Here is a 22,353-nt window from a genome sequence, read left to right on the forward strand (position 1 = left end):
AATATTTCATCAACAAAAATGTTCAAAGAAACATAAAAATTAACTCCAGTGTTTCTTATCAGAGTAAAAAGGCAATCAATTTCCTTGATAACCTGGAAGCCTTCAAAAGACCATGGTCCAAGCTAGCTTTCCACGGTTAGACTCCTGTTAGACTGCTGTTACACCCTCAGACTTGGCTTCAGGGTATCTCTAACAACCAGCAGCACTAGGGAAAATGATTTGTAGTCAGAGCTGGTATATCATGTATCTGGCTGCTTCCAACACCTAAAAACTTACACTACGGTCCGAGACAGAGCTACTTAGTACTCCACCACAGATCAGCTGCGAGAGAGGCCCAAGTATTCAAGAAAACAGTAGAAAACAAGATGAAAATTAAGATGAACAGAAGCATATGCCCCATTGTCTGGCTCCTACACAAGAACAGCCAGCAGCTGATTCACAAGCTGTGCTAAACCTGAAAGGCTCCCTGGAGGACCCAGCTGTAGTAACTGCCTTCAGAGTGCCCTAAAATTGGAATAACGGACTGACCAATTGTTCCCAAAACATGACATTTATGCCTCCACTAGCAGAGGGCAACCTGTCCACACATGCATGAGAGACCACAGCAAACTGTGCCATGTCCCATCCCTCGTGTAAAAAAGCTTCAGCTGCAGCTCAGCAAGCCCACAGTGGATTGGAGCAACTAGGTCTGTCAGACAGGAAAAGGGAGAAGTTCATGGGGAGGTCTTCAATTTTATTTTTTTTTCTTTTAATCCAGAACCAGCATCTAAACCCAAAATAGAAGGGAAAAAGAAAGAGCTAGCAGAATTAGCTAGTAGGGTTTTCTGTTTATTTTGTGAGGGTATTTTTTGTTTGTTTTTTAAATACCTAAATACCGGAGTACTGCTTCTAAAGGCTTTCGAACCACTTGCTTTAATAGCAATGGGTTTTCTGATGCCTCTGGTAAACGTGCTGTGCCTGTAAAACAAACAAAAAGAATTAGAGGGCAACGACACTTAGATATTGTAGTAGAACTAAGCGAATAACTCTAGTGTTCAGAAAGAGCTTTCCAATCAAAAAGGGCATTTACACGTTGCATGCATGTCTTGGCAACAGGACGCAAATGCAGGAGAATGCTAAAGGTACTAGCAAACAAGAATATTTTAAAACAAATAACTCATGAATTTTCACAGTATTTGTCTAGCCTGTCATCAGTTAGAACACTCTACAAGTAGAGCCAGGTTTTGTGGGAGCACTAACTGAGAGCAAAAGAACACCAGGAAGCTGCAGCTCAAACTTAAATACGTAAAGGAATCTCAAAGGGCTCCTTTGCCCTTTGCAAGTTGGTGCCAGCTGCATCACCACTCACATTCTGCTTTGATTGCTGCGCTGTTAATAGGCAGATAGGGATGTCTTGCAGCATGCCAAGGGCGTAAGATATCTCGACATAAACGTCTGGCAATTCTTGTCAGTTTTGTTGTATGGAGATAAAAAGCTTGTCGTGTCTTCATAGCAAACTTGGGGCTCCCACTGTTTCGTACTGGCACACCATGAGGACTCTAAAAATAAAGAAAAATAAATATAATTTTTAAGAGCATGGCCTTAAAGAAAAGAAACTATATAAAATCACTTTCAACTACTGATACACAGACATATGAACAGCAACAGTATTATAGAAAAAAATATTTTCAGCACAGCTATTTACCATTTCCCAAGTCTTATCCATCAACACTTGCAATTTTCTTCCAAAATGCTTTCAGGATAAAACAAAGGTAAACATTTTCTCTTCACAGGTATGTAGTCAATTCTGTCCTCAATTTTAAAGCAAGGATTCAAAAGCCAGGCCGAAAGAAGTTGCCTGATGTTATCACGATTTAGTACTTAACAGGGTCAATGGCAAGACTCACAAACTTTGGGTGCTTAGAGTTGCTCTGGATATATAATGCAAACTCCTTATAACAAATCATTTGTAGGAGGGAGAAGAACACCAGAAAGCAGCTGTATGGCCAATTTACATCACAAACTCACCTCCCAAAGCAAACTTACAGCATGCAAGAACTTTTTTGTCTCAAAGCTGCAGAAAATTGTTAAATGCTTACTCTGAACTCAACTTACAGAGCAGGCAAGTATTCACTACATGTAATAAAGAATAATACAGAAAGACATTTATCTAGTACAGAGAGCAAAAGCTGTATCTTTTTTAATAAAAGCAACAAAGTAAACCAATCAAATGATGAAAGTAGTATCTTGTTATCTCAAACCTGCCTATGGGCGGAAAATAAGAGGAAATTTCAGCTTGGTAAGAACAAGGATTTCCCCTCTCAGACTGTTTGCATACTTTTTAACTAACAAACGAGCTATAGGGCTGATAAAACCTGGCAGCTATCTCGGCAATTAAGCAGCTTCAGAGGGTAAACAGAATGCTGGAAAGGACAGAGGCTAAAGGAAAGAAACAGAAAAGGAAGGCGGCAATAGGAAAGACTAGGAGAGGGGAAAAGAAAGAATCTAAAACCAAAGTGCACTGTGTACTATCCTTCTCTCCATAGCTGCTGTTGTGATGCAGCCATTCTTTCCAGTCAGCCCAAAATACAATGCTTCAAGACTAAACTTTCTCTAAATTCAGAAAAATTGAGAATTTTTTTAATAAATACAGTACAAAAAATGAAGCTCACAAAACGCTTAATCAAAGACTAAAAAAAAGAAAGGATTAATTGAAAAAAATAGGAAGAAGAGGAATAACAAGATAAGGGATCTCTAAAAAGCTACTAGCTAATTGGGATATCTAATTTTGAGTGTGCCTTAGGAAAGGGAACAGCTTTCAGGAAATAATGAATTCCTTTATGGAAAATTAGTCCTCTTCCTCCTGCAGCAAAAATCATGGAAAGAGAATATCAGAAACATTGGCTGGCATTCCAATTTTTTTCCATGAAGTTCCTGAGGTTATCCCATGCATTTGATGGCTACTTTGCTAAACAAATAATGTGGGTTTTTTTCTTTCCGTGGGGGCGGTACTTGGCAACAAATTGCATATAGCTGAAGTTAATATGCCTACTTTTTGCAAGTGATAAAAAAATCAAACTCAAGAACAACGATGGAGGTTGAAGGCATTCTTTTTCTTAAATATTTAAGAACAGTGAAGAATTGATTACAAATTACATCACCTAACTTTCCAGACAAGATCACCAAGCAGCCTTTTTTCTAATACCTACCAAATTATTGCGGTTTGGTCCTGGTCTCTCTCCATCTAACCGTGTTGGCATTTTCAAGCCACCGTATTTCTTCCAGTACGTCCAACAGGATGCACAGAGGCGACACTGCATGTTAGGGGGACCCCAAGAATACCACTGGTAAGACTGTGTGGCTAGAGATAACAAAGGTGGAAATTATATATATCCTTAAACAGGATCACTTTTCAGAGCTTATTCTCTTTAGAACCATCATAAAAGAATACCCACACAAAGACAGTGCAAATCTCAAACAGATCTTAACCTGCTGATGGCCTTATTGCCATCACCACTGTTAAACGTGCTTGTTACTTCAGTGAAATCAATTACATACATTAAAACCCTTTTCAAATATGAACAGAAAAAACACGTACTAGGATGGGAAAACATCCTGCCAACAAAACTGAAAGCTCTTGTTTTGCAAGACTGATAGACAATTTCTACAGAGAAGGATAGAAGATTCTCTCCAGGAACTCCCCAATACATTCATTTAACAATGGAAGAATGAAAGGTAAGTCTGTGACTTGACTTCTCGTGCAGTCTTACATTCCAGCACCTCTAAAGGCTCCCCATAAAGGGGGGCAAGCATTAGTGTATTAGTACCAGACAGCAGACCAAATACACTGATGTCCCATATTTTGGAATCTACTCAAAAATAATGAAAAAATTGTCAAGTTCACAGCTTGGTGATTAAAGTCTTTGCTCAACAGTAAATGTCCTATATAATTGTAGGTAGCTAACTCCCCCTTAAGTACTTCATAATTATATTTATGCTAAATCAGTAACTCCAAAACCACTTTTGCTGAAATGTTGCTTATCAAATTCTGTCCCCCCACCATTTCAAAGCCTTCTCCCCCCTGCTCCCTCCTCCCAAGCACAGCTTTTACTTTACTGCTTGCAATACAGCACTCGCTCTCTATGCACAAGTGCTATGTTCACGTGTCACTTACTATAACAGCTTTCACAGGCCCGTCCTGCTCCCGTGTTCTGTGCCTGTACTCCAGTACCATTTACCACTCCTGGTTTGACATTATTTACATTGATCTGGTTGGGGTTTGGCTTGTTACTTAAAACACAAAGCAAAAAGGAGGACAAACATTAATCAAGGCATGCAATTTCCTAGGAGACTTAACAACATGGCCCAAAATATTTGAAATTGAAGACTGAAATTTTGTTCATCGTGTGGCTTTCAGAACAAGGAGCTGTACTTACCAGCAATCTACCTTTCATGAATACGCTCTCCAATGTCCACATTATATTAGTTCAATACCATTTAAGAGACCAAAACCGTTTAAAAACAACAAACCACTGAGGCAAGGCAGGTATCTTAATTACAGTCCTGAACATTCTGATCAAACTGGCAAAAAGATCCTATCTACAGATCTCTCCCTGCCCTCAACATGAAGGATATGTTATGTGAATCTCCAAGAGGCAGCACAGGGGATGGAGAAGGAGAAGTAGGCAGAGAAAGACCCGTTTTATTCAGGGAAGGATAACCCTATACCACAGTCACATACATATTTTCACATTGTCTTACTGTAAAGGTTTGCAGTACATAGCCACAACTTGCGCAAGAACACCCAACACCTTAAATTACATCTCTGGACCTAACATACAGAGGTGATCAGGAATACAAGCCTTCATCAAGTCTTAATCCACAATCTGAGCTTTTCCTAGGAAACATCTAAGCTTCGGCTAAATGCAGGAAGTCCAAAAGTTTAACAGCCACAGAGCAAGAAGTCCATTGACATCTGTCATTAATACATCCTGATTTAACAACATCACCTCCACTCATCCCTATGTGCTGTTAAAGGTGTTGACTCAGGAACAAAAGTTAATGGCAGAAGCTGGGAATAGAAGGACAAACAAAACCTTGGCACAAAGACCAGTACGAAGAGTACAGGCACTGCAGAGGAAGATGCCAGAGAGGGAAAAGGAGACATTCACAAAACCCTTGGCATGGGAAGGAACAAGAAGCACAGTGAATCCATATTGCGGGGACAGGATGTCTGGGGAATGGAAGAAGGTGGGACACGCAAGAAGTTTCACTGAAGCAGTATACGCAAAGAATTTATGAAGACACAAGGACTCCAAGCTGCTGTGAGGAGCTCAGCTTAGAGATGCAACAAAAAGTGGGCAGCCTTTGGTGCGGGCTTTTGAATATAAGCCCAACCTCTAATGCCAGTTATGTTTCACCCATACTCTCTTACCTGAAAAAAAGAATATGCCCACTCCCTTCAGTTATTTCCAATTAATAAACTAGTAAATCCACATATTCAATTCACATACTGGACGCTGCAGATGGCAAGAGATCTGCAGACACGGTGCAACAAAGGGACAGTTGGAACAGGGGAGCTCACGCCACCCTGCATTTTGTTCTGGAGTGTCACTACAGTAACCTGCTGCAGCACAACTTTTGCCATGAGTCACTAGCAAACCCCATGTGCAAACACGACTGAGATGCTGCAAAACAAACGGCCCTCACAGATGCACAGTTATCAGACATGCCTGCTCCACGGACAGAATGAAAGACTGAAGCAAGGAAAACTAAAGGCTCCTCTCTGGGTTTTACACCTCAACATAAGGCATGTGGTTTCCCTTCCATACATCGATTTATCCTCTGAGAAGCAGCACTACAGGAGGCTGAAATCCATCAGCATAGCGCACAAAAGGCTTCGTTTTTTGAGCAGTGTGCTGGGAAGCCCTGATGGGTGCAGTTGTAAGCAGCTGGGAACAGGACCAAGCGTTGGCACGCACGGCCAGACCACCGGGCTCACGTGTGGAAAGGAGGCTGACAGCCCGGCTGTTCTCCTCCCAAGAACCCTTATCAAACGTGCATTTCTAAACCCAAGTGAAAGCAGTGAGCGGGTGTGGGTGAACGCCGATCCCCAAGATAAGCACACTGTAGCTGTGACAGTAACTTCCCACTCGGGGATTTTGGAAGGCTGCAATGAAGGTAGCTGCAACAAGCACCACGAAGTGTCCTGGCCCCAAGCTGAGGTTAAGTGTCACAGTGGGTGACCACCAAATTTAGGCAGCTGTTTTCATCTGACAAGAAGCAAAAAGTCCCCAATTGTTGGTGATTTGTTAATTAAACTTGTTTGATATCACCAAAGCCTGCTGCAGCTATTAACAAGAGAATTAGATGAATAACTGTATGAATCATTAGGCAACTGATGAAGCTGAAGTGAGAAATGCAAATAAGGTACTGAGAATATTGATGGTGTGGTAAACTATCATTTCCATTTCTTAAATCAGGAGTGGAAGCCTTTTAAATGGGTTTCAGCTGTGATGGAGCACTCAGTTATGCTAGAACAGGGATTACAAAGCACAGGTTTCTGGGCTGTCATACAGAACAGTCTCAAGTAGAGAGATGAAGATGATAAAGCACATGCAGAAAGACGACAACCATCATATACTGAAGCCACACCACAAAACAAACAAACAAAAAAGCCATAAGATATTCCTGAGCCATGCAGAACACTGAAATCCTCTCACTATATAACTAACATTTGAGCCACAGCACAATAATGAAATTTTAGTGGTTAGAAGTAACTATAAACTTAACGCCATCAGTGAATGTTTCCAGATATTCAAGAAAACACAATTGTTCTGCTGCATCTAGAACTAGTAAGAAATAAAGGCTCAGAAATAAGGAATAAGAACAACGTTTAATCCTTTCTAGGGACAATTTATGCCATCTGCATTTAGGCATCTAATTCAAGTATCTGGATTCCTTACCCAGGCACCACAGTGGTGAGCTCTCATCACAGCTCTCACAATTCTAAGAATGGGTCTAATGACTGCAAGGCAATGCTTTCTGAAAATTAAAAGCTTTCTCCAACAACGTGGTCAAGGTCACTGTTTTAACTAGCACAGCTACAGAGAAAGACCAGCATCACACTTGTGAGTTTTCCCTGCTACAACAGACCTCTGCACCATTAAGCAAGGAAGGAGAAGTCTTGCTCCTCAGGCAGAGGACAACGAAGAAACACATAAAGGAATCATCTTCAGCTTGTTAAGCAGTCTCTCCTTGTAGTGATAGAAAGCTTTGACCTAATCCTCCTATTTCCCTGTTGGCTTAAAAAAAGAGGCAAACATTCCCCTACTTACGATGTTTGTGAGGCAGCATTCACGGGTTGTGAAAGTGCTTTGATATTCTTGGATAAAATATTCCAAGTAGAACGTATTAATTTGCATTTACAGATGCAGTTAGAATTTACATTTTATATCAATATATTTTAGAGACTGGGGACTGTATTGGGCAATTCGTTCTTCCCTTGCTGTTCTTACCACTTCTGATATCATCTAGATCAAAGCAAAAGAGAGAAAAGCCACACAAAACTGCATGTCTTAGCCTTCACGATTTGCAGATGTCCTAATCCCAAAAAGCAGCAGCTACACAACCAGACTGTCATTGAATAGAAGCAAGTAACAGGTGCACATGATGCCCCTAAGATGAGTAAAAACAGAATATGAGTTCCAAAAAGGCTTGAATAATATGTCTGGGGACACACTAGAAGAAGAAACACTGAGACTGGAATGAGAAAGCTGTGAGCCCTACAGTCACACTGGTGGATGGCGGGATGAAAGGAGTAAGAGCATTGAATTATACATTCAGGATTGCACTACTGCTTTATTTAACACACTTCCCAACTAAAACTTACAGTATTATCTGAATGCAGAATTCAGCTTATTTTATACCTTCCCTTCACCACAGAAGCATATTGGTGTTTTCCAACCTAAGGGATGCCTTACAAACCCATGCTTAGAAGCAATGGGTTCAGCCACATCAACTCCAGATGTCTGCCCCAAAACCAGGGCTCTTCTTGGAAGGAGCACAACAATTTATGTCCAACACCTAGGATGTTGCCTACGGACTTGAGAACCTCACAGCAATTACCTGCATTAACTCTGCATGGAGTACCTAGCCTCTCCGTGATTCAGTTCCTCATATTATAAATTTGCAGTACACTCTCAGGTTAAAAAATATCAACTATAAAGTTTCACTACTCGATCTTATCTTTCGCTGTATAATATGCATGTAGGATGATAAACAAGCCTTGAAGGTTGCTTCTATTGCTTTTCTTACTATTTTTTCCTCCCATTGCTCTAGATTTTTCTGTTAACATCATACAAACAAATGAAATCCCTGTCAGTGGAAGTATGCCGGGGACAAAAAATAAGGTTGTTTGAATTATATCCTTCTGGGTCTCTCTTTGCAAACCATTTTACACCAGTTATTGCTAGAAAGTTTCACCCAATCAGCTGATATGCTTCTACATAGGCCTCGTCACCTCCAAAAGAAATTACTTGATGTAGCTTGTCACAACTGGATCATTATGGTTCAAGCCTCAAAACAGGAATGAGCTCAGTAACACGATAAGGACTAATCAATAACATTGATATTTAGATCCTTACACTGTGTATTGCTTTTACAAGCCAAGAATATAATCTTTTTCTAGGTCACAAGGTAATGCAGATGCAATATATTCCCTGTGTATCAGATCCTGGACTGAAACTTATGTAGAAATAATCCAAAATCTTAGAAATACTTAACTGTTGCCACATTTACAGGTTTTAATAGGAAAAAAAAGCAGCAGAAGCATTTATGTGGGATTGCCAGGTACACAGCTGCTACTTTTCCTGATACATATGAAAGGATATTGAAGGAGGAGATAAATCTGACGCCCGTTTTGTCAATCAACATGCGAGTTAAGGTACAACACTCACAAAATCAGCTGTGGCTGGAAATCAATGCCAGAGACAAAAATAGCAGGCACACAGGTAGAGAGAGACTTTTCCTGAAGCAGAGAGGTAAGCTGCTGATTTGATTACATTCGCTAGATAGCAACAAGAATTATCTTACTGAGATACAGGGTGGAGGGATAAGATACCACTCCAGACAGTCATTATCAAGTGAGCACTGTAACCTTTCAAATACAAAGCCGTATCTACACACATTATAATCCAAGAGCAACAGGAAGACTACTGGGCTTTGTCATCTGCAATATCCTTTTGCATTTGCAGTCTAAATTATGCTAGCTTGTGCTTTACAGGCTTATCACATTTTGAATTCATGTTTAATTTGGTGTCCAGAGTCCCCTTGCACAGTAACACCCTCCATAAAAGGCAATACTGTTGAAAAATAGCATGACAAGAAATCTATTTGGCTTCACACTGAATCTTACATTTAATTTTTGGTAAATTCACGTGAGATATATTGACACACTTCAGTTAAAAGAGAGGCAAAAAAGAAACCAAGGATCCTGTATTTTCACAAGAAGTTAGAGACCATCTTGCAAGCTAAACACGTAAGACTTCATTTTGCCTTAATTAACAGGAATACGTAGTAGACCTTCCTAAACATTTGAAAATAAATAACATAAGAGTAAAGGAGTTATTAGGGTCACACATGGGAACGTGTCTGGGAATTAAAGATGAAAAGAGGTAAGGCAGGGGAGATTTGAGTTCCACATTGTAACAGCTGTTGACTGGGTTATGCAGAGGGAACACAAGTGAAGAAGCACAGTTTACTAACCATATGTATATATATATGTGTATGTGTGTATATATATATATATATATAAATACAATGTGACAATGTGACATTAGGAAACAACTATGCATTCGTGTTCCACTGATGACAATTAAAAAAAACAGATGAATTACTATTAAACAGTTAATTAGCTATCCTTCTATGCATGACCATAGTGACCTGCTACCAAGTCCCCACTCACTTTCTGTATAAAAATAAAAATCAGAAGTAATGATTGGTTCAGGGTGGCAACACTATACAGTACGAAGGAAACAAGCAACGTGACAGCACAGCATCCTAACCAGGAACGCCCTCAGCTACCCATGGAGGAAATACCCTGCGCTCCAGAAGCAGCAGGTCAGCTTGTAGGAACAGCTTTGTCTTTTGTACACTCATAAGCAGCAGCACAGGCATACTGGGAGGAGTGCTGCTTTGTTCCAGGCAGCTCTGAAATACAACAGCAATCGTGTTGTCTTCCACAGGACTCCAACTTGTTTATTAGCATCTGGGTGCTTAGCATTAACTCAGCTAAAATAAAAAGGAATTCAAGCCTATTTAAGCATCAGCAGAAGGCTCATTATATTGGTAACCTAATTTAGTAACTCTCTGACATTGTTTGTTCAACTATGTCTCTCATTATATAATTAAAGCTAATATATAATACTGGCAGGCCATGGAAACTGCTACACCAGACCCTCTATAATGAAATAAAAAACAAAACAATACAGAAAGATACTTACTAGTTGGGTATATACACTTGTTTTAGCTTGCTTTCTGCTTCTGCTGCTTTCAATCGTTTCTTTAAAAAGAAAGAAAAATAACAGAAAAAAGTTAGAATAAAAAGAAAATAAGGGCTATTTTACCTGGGAGTAAAGTAAGTCACCAGTGAAAACTTTAGCACTCATTATCAAACAAGTTTTTTAATTTCACTGAGCAGCTATCCTTTTCCAACAGGAAAAAAACACTCTGAAAACAATTGTGGGTAGTAAATGACTACATACACAGCACTTTGAAAGAGTTAATGAGATTACAAAACTACTATTTATACAAATTTTTTTTATTCCCATTCATTCCAATACAAATTCATACATTGTTTGCCCCATAACCCTTTATCTTCCCCTGCAGAGAACGATCCAAAGTATCAGCCTGTGCTTGTCCTCTCTGACAAGATGCAACAACCGGATAATAACAAGCATAGCAAAACACCTTCTCCATCATTTTTCCCCAACAGCTGAAGCAATTCCAAGAATTTGAAGGAAGACTCCTTTTGCTGATAGTTCTCTTTTTATTTCTTTTTAACTGACTGAAAACTGACTCACACTGGAGATTTTCTTTAAAACTTAAAAAGGCTACAAGCTTAACTAAAAAACAGACACAGCAACACCCAATAGGTTTGTTAATTATGGTAGGTAATCACTTCACGCTAAACATCAGCCATGGGCAAGCCATACATTTGCACTTTCTAAAGGTGAAAGGCTTTAGGTAGACAAAAACTACCGATTATGCCCCTTTCAGATAAAAGGAAATAACCCTGAGGCACAAATCTCAGGGGCCAGGTAGCAAAGAACATCAAGGGGATAAAAAGGGAGAGGTTAACTACACCAAACAATCAGCTCCTCGTTAAAAAAAAACCACCCATCACCTTTCCCAGGAGATATTAAGGAACATCACAGGGTGTGATGTTCCATGAAAAACATGCACAAAAAGTAGCCTTTCAGAGCATGGGTACACACAATTTGTCTCTACATGGCCTTATTTTGGTAAGACCAGCCATTAACTTCCATCCCCGTTTCTGGAATAGGTGGATTATGCGATCCTTCCAATGGCAGGTAGAGAAGCAATTCCCCCAGAACGGTACAGCTCCTTTCCTTTCTGAACATGGCACAAGAGGAAGACAACTAGCAGGAGCTTTACTAACTGGCCAAGAATTCATTTTATTACTCAAATCTTCACTTTTTTTTTTTTTTTTTTAAGAAAGAGACATTTGAAGGTTCACATTTCCTCTTTATTACATGAACTAAATGAATTTAGGGTGAAAGAAACCTCTGGAGGCCTCTATTCCTCTCCTGCTGAAGCAGGGTCCATGCCCTTCAACATCCACGTCAGTAACAGCAGTCTGCAGACAGTAATGACGATGTTTTCCAGACAAACCAGCAATGCAGGGTTTGCTGGGGGTTTTACACATATCCTAGGCAAACAGATTAGTTTAACTTTTTCAAATTTATGACATCTTCTTGTGCTTTTTATTTCTATGCAGATACTCACTTTTGCTTTAGTTATTTTCCTTGAGGAAAAAAATGCCTTGAGGCTGCTCACTTAAAAAAAAATAGGACTATACACATTCTCTTTACAGGGCACTATGGACACATAAAAATAATGAAGTAAAAGCTTCCAGTATGCATGAAGCTCGCTTTGATCAGAGGGGCAGTCTTAAGCAACAGTTTTCCATTTGACAGCCTGACAGTTTCTCACCTAAACTCTCTAGACTCAAAAAGAATTCCCTCTTACCTTTTCCAGCAAGTAATAGTCAATCCATCTTAGAAATCAAAGAACGAAGGTGTCAGACAAGAGAACAAGGACTGAGAAAAACAAACAGCTATTGGAAGGGATTCAGAGACTATGAGTATGCCTTCAGAAAGCTGCATCCAAAAGCAGACTTCTTGCTTCCCAGGTTGGTTGCTTCTATTAAATCTGGTCTCAGACACAGACAGCTACCCCAAAGCTGTCCTTGAGAAAGCCCAAACAGACCTCATGGAGACGATACTTATCAATCCTGCAGCACTGGAGCAATCAACAATACACTCTGTACTGGCAATCAGTAGGATAATTAAAGAGGTTCTCCCTCCATATAGAGCCCAGAAATTCCACGCTGAGCATTTTCAAAACGCCTTCCTCAAGTTGTTTTATCTAGGCATCAACAAGTGCTGTGCAAGTAAGTGGCTCTCCAATAGCACCAGAAAACCTTCTTTAACTTCCAGAGAGATACTATCCCAAAAAAATCCTCCTTCAGTGAGATGCATGGTCATCTTCAGGAGCTGAAGGCAGCTCCACCCTCAGCCTGGACTGGAAAACAAGCCTTCTCCTGCTCTCCCCAGGAATTACAAGGAAGTCTAACAACAGGTGCTGATAAACATTTAAAATACTGCTTGATGAACCTTGTACAAGAATCGTATTTCCTCGAGGCCAAGGCAGGAAATTCAGGGAACTTGCACTGGTAGAGAACTCTTTTGTTTTGTTTTTTAAATTTCCACTAGATTTCTAGTGCAAATTGTTGGGGGGAAAATAGCTGCAGTGTTCTTGACAAAAGCTCCCAAGGGCGCTATCTAGAGACATTATGTTGTGACAGTCTTGGAAATCTACGAGCAGAAAAGCTTCATGCAAACACAAAGCATTTCCAGCAGCTGAAATATTCTGATATCCACAATGTAAAGTCATTTGCCTCGGAGGCACGGTTAATTTAGCTTGTTAAGCAACATTTTCGTAAAGTAGTGATGAATGCTAACCTCACACCAGATTTTGCTCATGACTGATGACCATGGTGCAAGCTCTAAGCTAATAACTGCCACAGGTCACCTGGGCCTGGCAATACCCCCTTATCTCCTATAGCTGCCTTGAAATCAAGGCACAAGCCATATGAGATGTTCTGCCTTTATTACAGAGCAGGATATCAGAATACCAGAAGGTTCCGCAATGTGCTGGGGCTAAGAAGGCAAAGAAGAGGTTGGTTTTGCACTAAGCATTTGTGGCCGTGGAGAATCAATAGAGCAGATCTCATGAGCTTCCTATTCCGACAGTGACTGAAAACAGAAGGTACAAAGAAAGGTGCCCGACACGTAGTCCCACACAACTTCAGCACAGTCCCTTCACAGAGAAGTGCTTTCCTAGGTCCTTTGCCAGTTATCAGTTGATTTGTGCCTGAAGCATATTTATGCTATAAATTCTTAATGTTGCTGGATGTAGTTAGGAATGTTCTCATCCACAAAAAAAACAACACCCTGAGCATTTGTAACTTCTTCTAGAAGCTTGGCCTAAATGAAATCTTTTGTCTCTGTGAGTTATTTATAATTGCATATCTTAAGTATATCCTCATACTTACCTCATATTTTCCCTATCTATAACAGGGAGATGTTACCAACTTTTTTTTTTTTTCAATCCCACAGAGACCAAGGGATTAAAATACTTTAAAATCCTGTACATTCAAGCTGGTGCAAACACCTCTCCTTTACATAGCCTCTCCCTGGATTTAACATCTTTAATTCTAGAGTTTGAAAGAGTCTTAAAACGTGACGTATCACGAAATTATTAAGAAACATTTGTGGGCATTTTCTAAAAAGTGAATGGCTTATAAAAAGAAAATAATAGAAGAAACACAGGAACGCAAGAGATATTTCAAGGTCCGCAATGCAAGAGTTGGGTTGGTAGATGGTGCAGGGACAGCTCAGATACCCTCTAATACTTAGCCTCTTTTGGTTCACGCTGGGGAAGAAGAATAGCCTCTAACTTGCACTTTCTGGATTTAGGGGAAAACTTTCACACTGCTTTCCTGCCCCCCAAAAAGCCTCTGAGCACACACACAAGTGCTGCTGGGAGGCAGGGGGGAGGCAATTAGTCCACGATGCAGTTGGCAGAAGTGATTCCAGCTGCCTGAGCTCCTGCAACACATCTCAGCACTGGCATGCAGTACCTACAGTCTCTGTCACTTGCTTGCCAAAATTACCACAGTTCCATGTTACTGCAGGCTTACTAGGAGGTGTTTTGGGATAACATGTCCTACGTCTGTGGAAAAGCATTTCTTTGATGTTATTTCTATTTTCCTAGCACGCAGTACTTTATGAAGGCTAGTACATTAAGATGTCACACACAGCTCTTGGCTAGGTACAAAGGTTAGCTTTCCTTAATAAGGACGTTATCTAACTGCATCAAGACTTACCCAGAGCTCCACCCTTTGCACTCCCTACCTCATGTAGTCATATTTAATGGCACTTGCACTTCTCCATCTTCTCTTTTACATTTGTTTTTTTTTTCAATGCTGTGCATACCTTAAAACTGATTCTGTCTCTTCCTCCTAATTCATCTTTGACATGCTGCAATTTTAAAATGGGACTTCCATGTAACAAAAAGACAACCGAGTAGAAATTTGTAATGCTTGATCTTCCTCTTGGAACTTTCATGCTCAAGCACAAATGAAAAAGTAAAATTGAAGTCTAACTCTAAAAAACACATAAAACTAATTCAAATGATCATTTGTCACTGCCATGCCCTGAGCAATTCTCAAGTGCATCTCAACAGCTGGAGAGTGCTTTAAAGGTTTCAGGACTTCCCCTCCTGTTACACAACACAGCAAAAGCACTCGGATTTTAAAAATAAAAACAAAAAATCATCCTGGAACACACAACTGCATAAAAACACAAATTTCATTTTGAATGAAAACATAGGCATGCCCAAACATCTCAGAACTTTTAAAGAGCTTTGGAATTGCTGGGGAAAGCCACCACCAGCAGTTAGCCAGTGGATGCAATTTCAAACCTGTCCAAATCAGAAATATATGCTCTTGTGAATTGACATGTGAAATCTGACTCAAAAAAAAAAGATGCATTCAAACAAGATATGGGATACTGAATTTGGAATTTGGCCTTTCCCTCATTTTCTTCAGGACAACTCTGAAAGGACTACTTTGGGGATCACTTTGGACATGCGTTCAGGACCATGCATCAGACCATGATTTCTGTGCTGACACCGCAAGAGAATTATTCCTTCTCAAGCAAGTCTCTGCTTGGAGGGTTTGACCTCCTCTTGAAGTGACTGAACTTCTAGTTAATGCTGTTAAGTGTCGGAAGTAAGGTGGAGTTCAAGCCAAATAGAAATCACTGTGTAAGAGATCCAAGAACATGCTCGAAAAGAGGTCATTTTGCATCCATCTCACGTTATGCTACCCACAAGACAAGGAAGTGCTATATTAAGTAGGAATACCAAGCATCAGGCCTTCTTTTTCCCCTCCATGCAAGCACAAACACCTGTGTATGCCAGCACACCTTCTGTTATTCGTGTCCAGGTTGTTCTGACTACTGGAATTCTTGGTTTAGGCTTGCACAGGACTCTGCACTACCCTTACTGTTCAGTTCTGAGAAAAGGTCTTTTGTGAAAGTCAGCTCAAAATTTAGCTTCCTCAAAGTCCAGGAACAGATAGATTCTTCTTCAAGATTATGACAGAGTGCTTTCTTGCTCCAAGAAAATCTCAAAGGAAATACAGAGGGAAGTAAACAGTTCCCACTAACTGGTTTTTAAAACAAGCAGTTTGCTTGTGACAAAACCTTCATTATGAACTTGTATAAATCACAAAAATAGACGGTCTAAATAGATGTTTTTAAGTGCATTCAGCCAAAGAGTCTACAAGAATGAGCAAGTTAAGTTTTTTGGTTTGTTGTGGTTTTAAGACAGTAACATACAGACTTAGAAGGTACTTTAATTATCCCCTTAAAAGGAGGACAAGTGAAAGTGAAACAACTCAGGACACACACTTGTCATATCCTTACTTAGCACATTTTCAATATCTGAAGTATGAAAATGCTGTTAGGCCCAGAACCATTTTGTGGTATTAGGCTAAGGAGAGAATCCACACAGACAAAACACTGAAGAAACAGATGGAAAAAATGGTGAGGGATGCACTTTGTCGAAGACTTAGGGCACGCCAAGTAAAAAATAAATGCAATGCACCATTATTTCAAATACAACTTCCTATGCTTTCTTTGTGGTTATATATAGATAGCTCTCCCAAGCTTTTTATAAATGTTTAATAGTATTATTTGCTTGTACAATCTGGGAATTTGAGATGAAGTCTTCAGCTCAGTTCAAACTTAATTGATGCTATATCTCTGTTCTGTAATTTCTACCTGTTCAGCTTATGCTCATGCTCTCTCCTAAGTGCACAGCCTCTAATTGGAAGTTTTCCCCAAATCCCACTCCGTGGTACACTGCTGGGCAGCACACGTGAGGTACAACATTATCACCATTACAGAAAACTCACTGCGTAAGAACACAGCAAAACAATACAAGAAACTGTGCGTGGGGGTGTTACTTTATTGCTGCGAGAACAAATAAAGCTTTTTATGCAACTATCCCCTCTGCAATTTTGTCTTTATAATAAAAAAGTTCATAAAAGTGGAAAGAGCAAAAGAACTTAACCACTTCCTAGGGAAAGCACCATTTCTGTAGCGGTCTCTCCTTCCACAAAATATTTGCTTTTTCTCTGTTGTCTATGACTGGAATCAGCATCTCAAGACCTTGATCTTACTGCTGCATACTACCACCCACCATGCCCCTAACCCTCCATAGCCCCCGGGGCTGAAAGCAAACACCCGGACCACAACACTAACCTGTCTCCCACGGTATCCACGAGTGGGCACCAAAAAACCTGCTCTGAACCTCTTTGTTTCTCAGCCCCCACACTGTTACATACCTTGAGATGTGCCTAAACAGAACTTCAAAGATGCGAGTGTATCATGGATTTTCTGAGCAGGACAGCGCTGCTTTCGCCTCTAACCATTCCTAATTCCTACTACTGCTTACTGGTTTGACTGCACTGGGGTGATATTTCATGCAGCAGTCTATTTAAGAATCTAGTTTTCACTATCAGATAAAATAACTTTCCTTACCTTTTCCGATACCTAGCACATTGCTACATGGATTTTTATCTTTACAAGAAGAGAGGTGAGATAAAAAACGCACAGAAGGAGAAGACTAATTGATTCATCTCAGTGCAAACACTGAGTACAGTACAGGTTGAGTACACTCAGCTCTTGCCTCCTAAGTGGCTATAGTCAGACAGTACAGCAGCACCCACTACACATTTTTTCTCCACCACAACAGCTTCCACCGCTGTCCCACCAAGCATTTCCTTATCAGAAGGAAAAATTTCCATCCAGGAATGAGCTTGGAAAATATAGGAATGAGGATGCAACTATTAATGCTGCTTAGTATTATTTAAAAAAAAAAAAAAAAAAAGGTAATACAGAATCAATTCAAAAAGTATTCTGATTTGTCCTGAGTCGCCCTCTGTAATTTAAGCAGTATTCCAATCAGAAGATCGCACCGCAGACCTTGGTGGCCAAGTACATGCCAAACACCGGTCAATGCCCCAGGCATTGAATCTTTATCATAGGCTGAGTATCTAATGAAGCAAGTCAAGGCAGGACATTACTGTGCCTACACTTTTTGTAATACTTTAAATAGATGCCTAAACATTATACTGATAATTACCATAAAAAATACATTATGTATTTCTCCCTTTTAATTAATTTTCCTATTAAATATTGTAAGTATTTTTCAGTAACTGATATTCTAAAAACATTTTACATGCTTCTTGCATTGTGCTTTCGTTATTTAAGGTACCAAGCAGCCTTTGTATTTAAACCAGTAGGAGATAAAAATTACTGTAAACACTAGTCAAAGTTGATTCTCAAGTATAATGAGTCTGGGAATTTGAGCCATCAATGCTTCCCAAACACTCTACTTACAGCACTTCCATGGGGGAGATTCCTTGCATCTGCAATCAAAGTCATGGACAAGCAGAGGTGGGGGATAACGATGATTGCCTGTTGTACAGCAACTGTCCACTCCCCCATAAAAAGCTAAAACTGAAATTACTGCTGACCTTGAACAGAGTTATTGGCAGAGATTAACTGTATACTCTTCCTCAAGCTATTGAATTCCAAAACAGACATTTGAAAGCTCCAAGTAAAGTAGCAGCAAACATGAAAAAAACACAAATGCCAATGCCACAAGTATTTATCTACAGAATGGCTGATGAATTTAGCAACAAGAGTTTATTTGGTGCTTCAGATGATTACAGAATCCACCTATAAGAAAGGCTGAATCCCACATAGAAGAACAAAGCAACTGCTCGGTTTCAGCGGCAAGTAAAACAGCTTCTCTTGGAATGAAAGAGGTGATTCTGACTCTTACCTGCTGAACGTATCTGTCTGTCGTTTTCCACATATAGTAATACTCTATTATGCTTGTTAAGGACTTCCATGGGAGCTAAGGACATAAAGGAAAAGCAACAGTCATTGCGGGGAGCTGGCGCACAGCCTCACGGAAATTCACGGGATTCCTGTGACAGACAGCTTAAAGCAGAGTTTGCAACTACTAACCCTGCTAGCAAAAAAAAAAAAAGACAGCGTCTGTTATCTCCTAAGGACATTAGATGCACATGGGCCCCATGATAAATTAAATGGCCTTTCAAAAAACAGTGCTTTCAGTGTAGAAACAGAGCACGTTACAGGTAAATCTTCATGCTGCATTGGCTCCACAGTAAACCATTCAAGAGAGGCACAATGTGGAAGGGAGCCCACTGGCTGAGACAGTCTTGCTGCTTGAGCAAAGACTCAAGCAAGAACCAGTTATCACAGCTCCAGTTTTCTCCGCTTCTATGTAGCTGGCCTATAAAAATAATAAAATAATAACTACTAACAGAAATGTGCCATACCGGCTGTTCTCTGCATGAAAAGCACAAGGCTTTCAGCAGGACCACAGAGTGTTGTGCTGCTTCCAAGTCCCTCCATCTAAAAGATTAGAGCACAGGACAGGCAACACTGACACTACTCGCTTTGTTCTGAGGACTCGAGGCGTGATACAGTGAAACTTGGCTCTCTTTACAGTGCTCCATTCAAACTGCAGGCTGAACACCTAGGGTGGAGATTCGGCCAAACTGCAGGACACTTCCCCTGAATGCCCAAGATTCCTTTTTAAAACTTTCACAGAGCCTTTTTTGAAATAACGTAAGAGTGACTAAATTTTCATTTTTCAGAAGGCTCAATACTCTTTCAAATACAAATTAATCTACAGTAGCCAGGCTGTCACAACACTTTCCTAAATCCTCTCCCAGCGGCAGTGGAGCAGACTATTTTAAATTAACATCTCTGAAGGAAAATCTATCATTGGTGATTTGAAATTCTGACTGTACAGCAGGCTGTCTTCAGTATGAGGTCTGCCTTTCCCCAATTTACTGCAAGGCACATGCTCCAGTTCAAAGCCCTCCTCTTCAAAACAGAGAAAACAACTCTGTTTAGACAAGCTGTAAACCAGCTCTGTCACTGATCAGACCCAGTCGCACCACGTGGGCCCCCATTTTACATACTTACAAAATCTTGCTGAATGTCAGTGAAATCTTTTCCGTATTTTTCTAGTGCTTCCTCGAAGAGGTTTGCCTCCGAAGCAGACCACTCCTCCATTTCATCTCTGCACAGGACTGGCCCACCTTGTGGCACAAGCGCAGAGATTGCCTTGGAAATGTCATAGACATTTTTGTGCAAAGTGTCCATCGCATGGAACTACATTGTCGTAAAAGAGAAAAACAAACATAAGGACAAGCATCCAGGGGGGAAAAATGCTTAGCAATCAAACAGCAGTAACACAAACCACGCAGTGAGATTTGAGGATGCTGTATTCTACAACCAATAAAAACTTGTTCCAGTCTGAGACTCACGATAATTGTCAGTGTACAGGTCCAATATTCACTAACAATAGAGAGATTTTTGGAACATGAGCATCTGCGTCTGAATAACTGCTACTTTATCTACTACCCAGCACCAACGCTGTAGCACTGCTGTTAAGAAAATGTAGGGGACAGAGCCCCACTCACCAGGACTAAGCAGCCCTGTTAGGCATCAACAACAGGTGGAGCATAAAGATAGAGGTCTGAGGGTGTGTTTTTTAATAAAGTTATCCATGCACCTTCTTTGTCCACAAAGAAAATAATCCACAAGAATTACATATAACAACGAATATTTAAACACACACTTGTCCCAAAGGTCACAAATCCCAAAAAGGATTTAAGTCACGTATCAGAGCTGAGTCGGAAGAGTTTCTCCCATGAGCAACTATCCCTCAGAAAGCTGAGCTACGACTGTCTGAGCCTTGTGATTTACAAGGGATAAGAACACGCTGTGAGGAATTGGCATTAGTATATTAAAGCTTGGCTTTATTTCTTGATTTCTGTAGTTTTAAATCAGGACGCCACTTGCCTCTCATCATACCAGAGTTCTGTGCACATGCATAATCAATCTACAATGTTTTATCCTAGAATTTGTTCTACATACGATTTCACATTACTCAATTATGAGGTGAGGCTTTGATAACAGTACTCTGGAGACTTCATAAATTTTATTCACATTTCTATTCAACTCTCTCTACCATAGAAATTTAACTTTTCCCTTTCCTCTTATCTATTCAGAATCCTTTATAATTTTAAAATATTAACAATATCACCACTCCTTAGGTAGATGAAAATGAAGCTCAAAGGAAAGAACTTGATCAACTGAAATTTCTTATCTGACCACAAACTTTTCCCCCCAAGACAATTTGCCCAAGGATGCCAGTGGCAGTTGGGGAAGCGATAAGGAGTGGCATTCTGGCACTACAGCACTGCAGACAGGCAGATAATCACGTGCGTTCTTTTCAAGACCGCTACTAAGCCCAAGCAAGAGATGTGCTATGAAGCATGGTCAAAAAAATTTAATTAAAAAAATAAAAAAAAAAAAAATCAAGAGTTAACCATGATGGATCATAAAAGGCACAACGCCAGAAAAAAGTTACTTCATATGTAAATAAAGAATTCCTTTACAAAGACAAGATCTGGTTCACAGCAGGCCACAATTACAGTCCATCTGTCTCTCTCCTTTTGCCAACTGTTATTGCTGAGGTGAATTATTTTACATCTCTCAATAACTTAAAAATCTTACCAATGTGATATCCCTAGAGGCTGCTGCAGCACTCATGTGTAAACTTGGCTGTCTGACAGAACTACTGCAATCCAGGGCTCGGGCAAATGTACCAACAGACCTGAAAGAAATTAAAATGGAGCATTAACTTTGCAGGCAAAGCAAGCATAAATATCAACACCCAACCAACACTTTTTGAGATCAGCAGACTCTGTTTCTCAGCAAAAAGATTACGTGGTTTGGCGCTAGTTCTGAGCCAGAGACCAGCCTCTTCAAATGTGGTTTGTTATTAGAGACGCTTTACTGTACTTGGTTCATGTGACCAAGACTGCTTAGGACAGAAAACAACAAGACTTGAAGATCACAAACAGGGAGTTTTGAACCATCTTATCCCCTATCTCTCAGCACAGACCTCTGAATTAAAGTTTAACAGAAACTGATCACAAGTGAGCTTTATGAATGGCACAAAATCTTTTCCACAATGGCATGAGCAGTGCTACATTGTCCAAAGGTACGGAGACAGATGCCAAAACCAAACAGAGAAAAAAAAAAACAGTAACGATCACTTTCCTAAGTCTCAAAAAATTAAAATAGACTTTATTTTACAACATAGTATAATGCCGTAAGTGCATATATTATATAGACTGCATAGGAGTATAGCAATTCTCAAATACTTCCCAATGCCAGCCGCTCCTGCTCGTTAGGCCACAATTCCCATGCTCCTCATTTTATCCCTAAAGAAATTAGCTGGAGAAATCTTTAACAGGAACATTGGTTCCAGTAATTCCCTCTGCCCTCAATGCTTATCGTGCACACAGTTGGGAATGCTCTTGCACAGTGAACTAGAGCTGAACTCCTCTGAGCAGCTACAACAACAACAGAAAAAAATCCATTT

General features: G+C 40.1%; 1 protein-coding gene across 2 annotated transcripts in view; it reads right to left on the minus strand.

Annotated features, from left to right (window-relative positions):
* MTA1 (metastasis associated 1) overlaps positions 1 to 22,353 on the minus strand; it is an 81,771-nt gene that overhangs the window by 21,245 nt on the left and 38,173 nt on the right. For both annotated transcript variants that reach the window (XM_035537194.2, XM_050712154.1), the window contains exons 8-15: positions 21,480 to 21,579; positions 19,881 to 20,069; positions 18,703 to 18,777; positions 10,482 to 10,540; positions 4,154 to 4,269; positions 3,189 to 3,340; positions 1,349 to 1,538; positions 868 to 957 (exon numbers count right to left, since the gene is read on the minus strand). In XM_035537194.2, coding sequence (XP_035393087.1) covers positions 868 to 957; positions 1,349 to 1,538; positions 3,189 to 3,340; positions 4,154 to 4,269; positions 10,482 to 10,540; positions 18,703 to 18,777; positions 19,881 to 20,069; positions 21,480 to 21,579 — 971 coding nt within the window. The remainder of the gene's footprint in view (positions 1 to 867; positions 958 to 1,348; positions 1,539 to 3,188; positions 3,341 to 4,153; positions 4,270 to 10,481; positions 10,541 to 18,702; positions 18,778 to 19,880; positions 20,070 to 21,479; positions 21,580 to 22,353) is intronic.

This window comes from Cygnus atratus, chromosome 8 (assembly GCF_013377495.2).
Source record: "Cygnus atratus isolate AKBS03 ecotype Queensland, Australia chromosome 8, CAtr_DNAZoo_HiC_assembly, whole genome shotgun sequence".
Taxonomy (NCBI): Eukaryota; Metazoa; Chordata; class Aves; order Anseriformes; family Anatidae; genus Cygnus; species Cygnus atratus.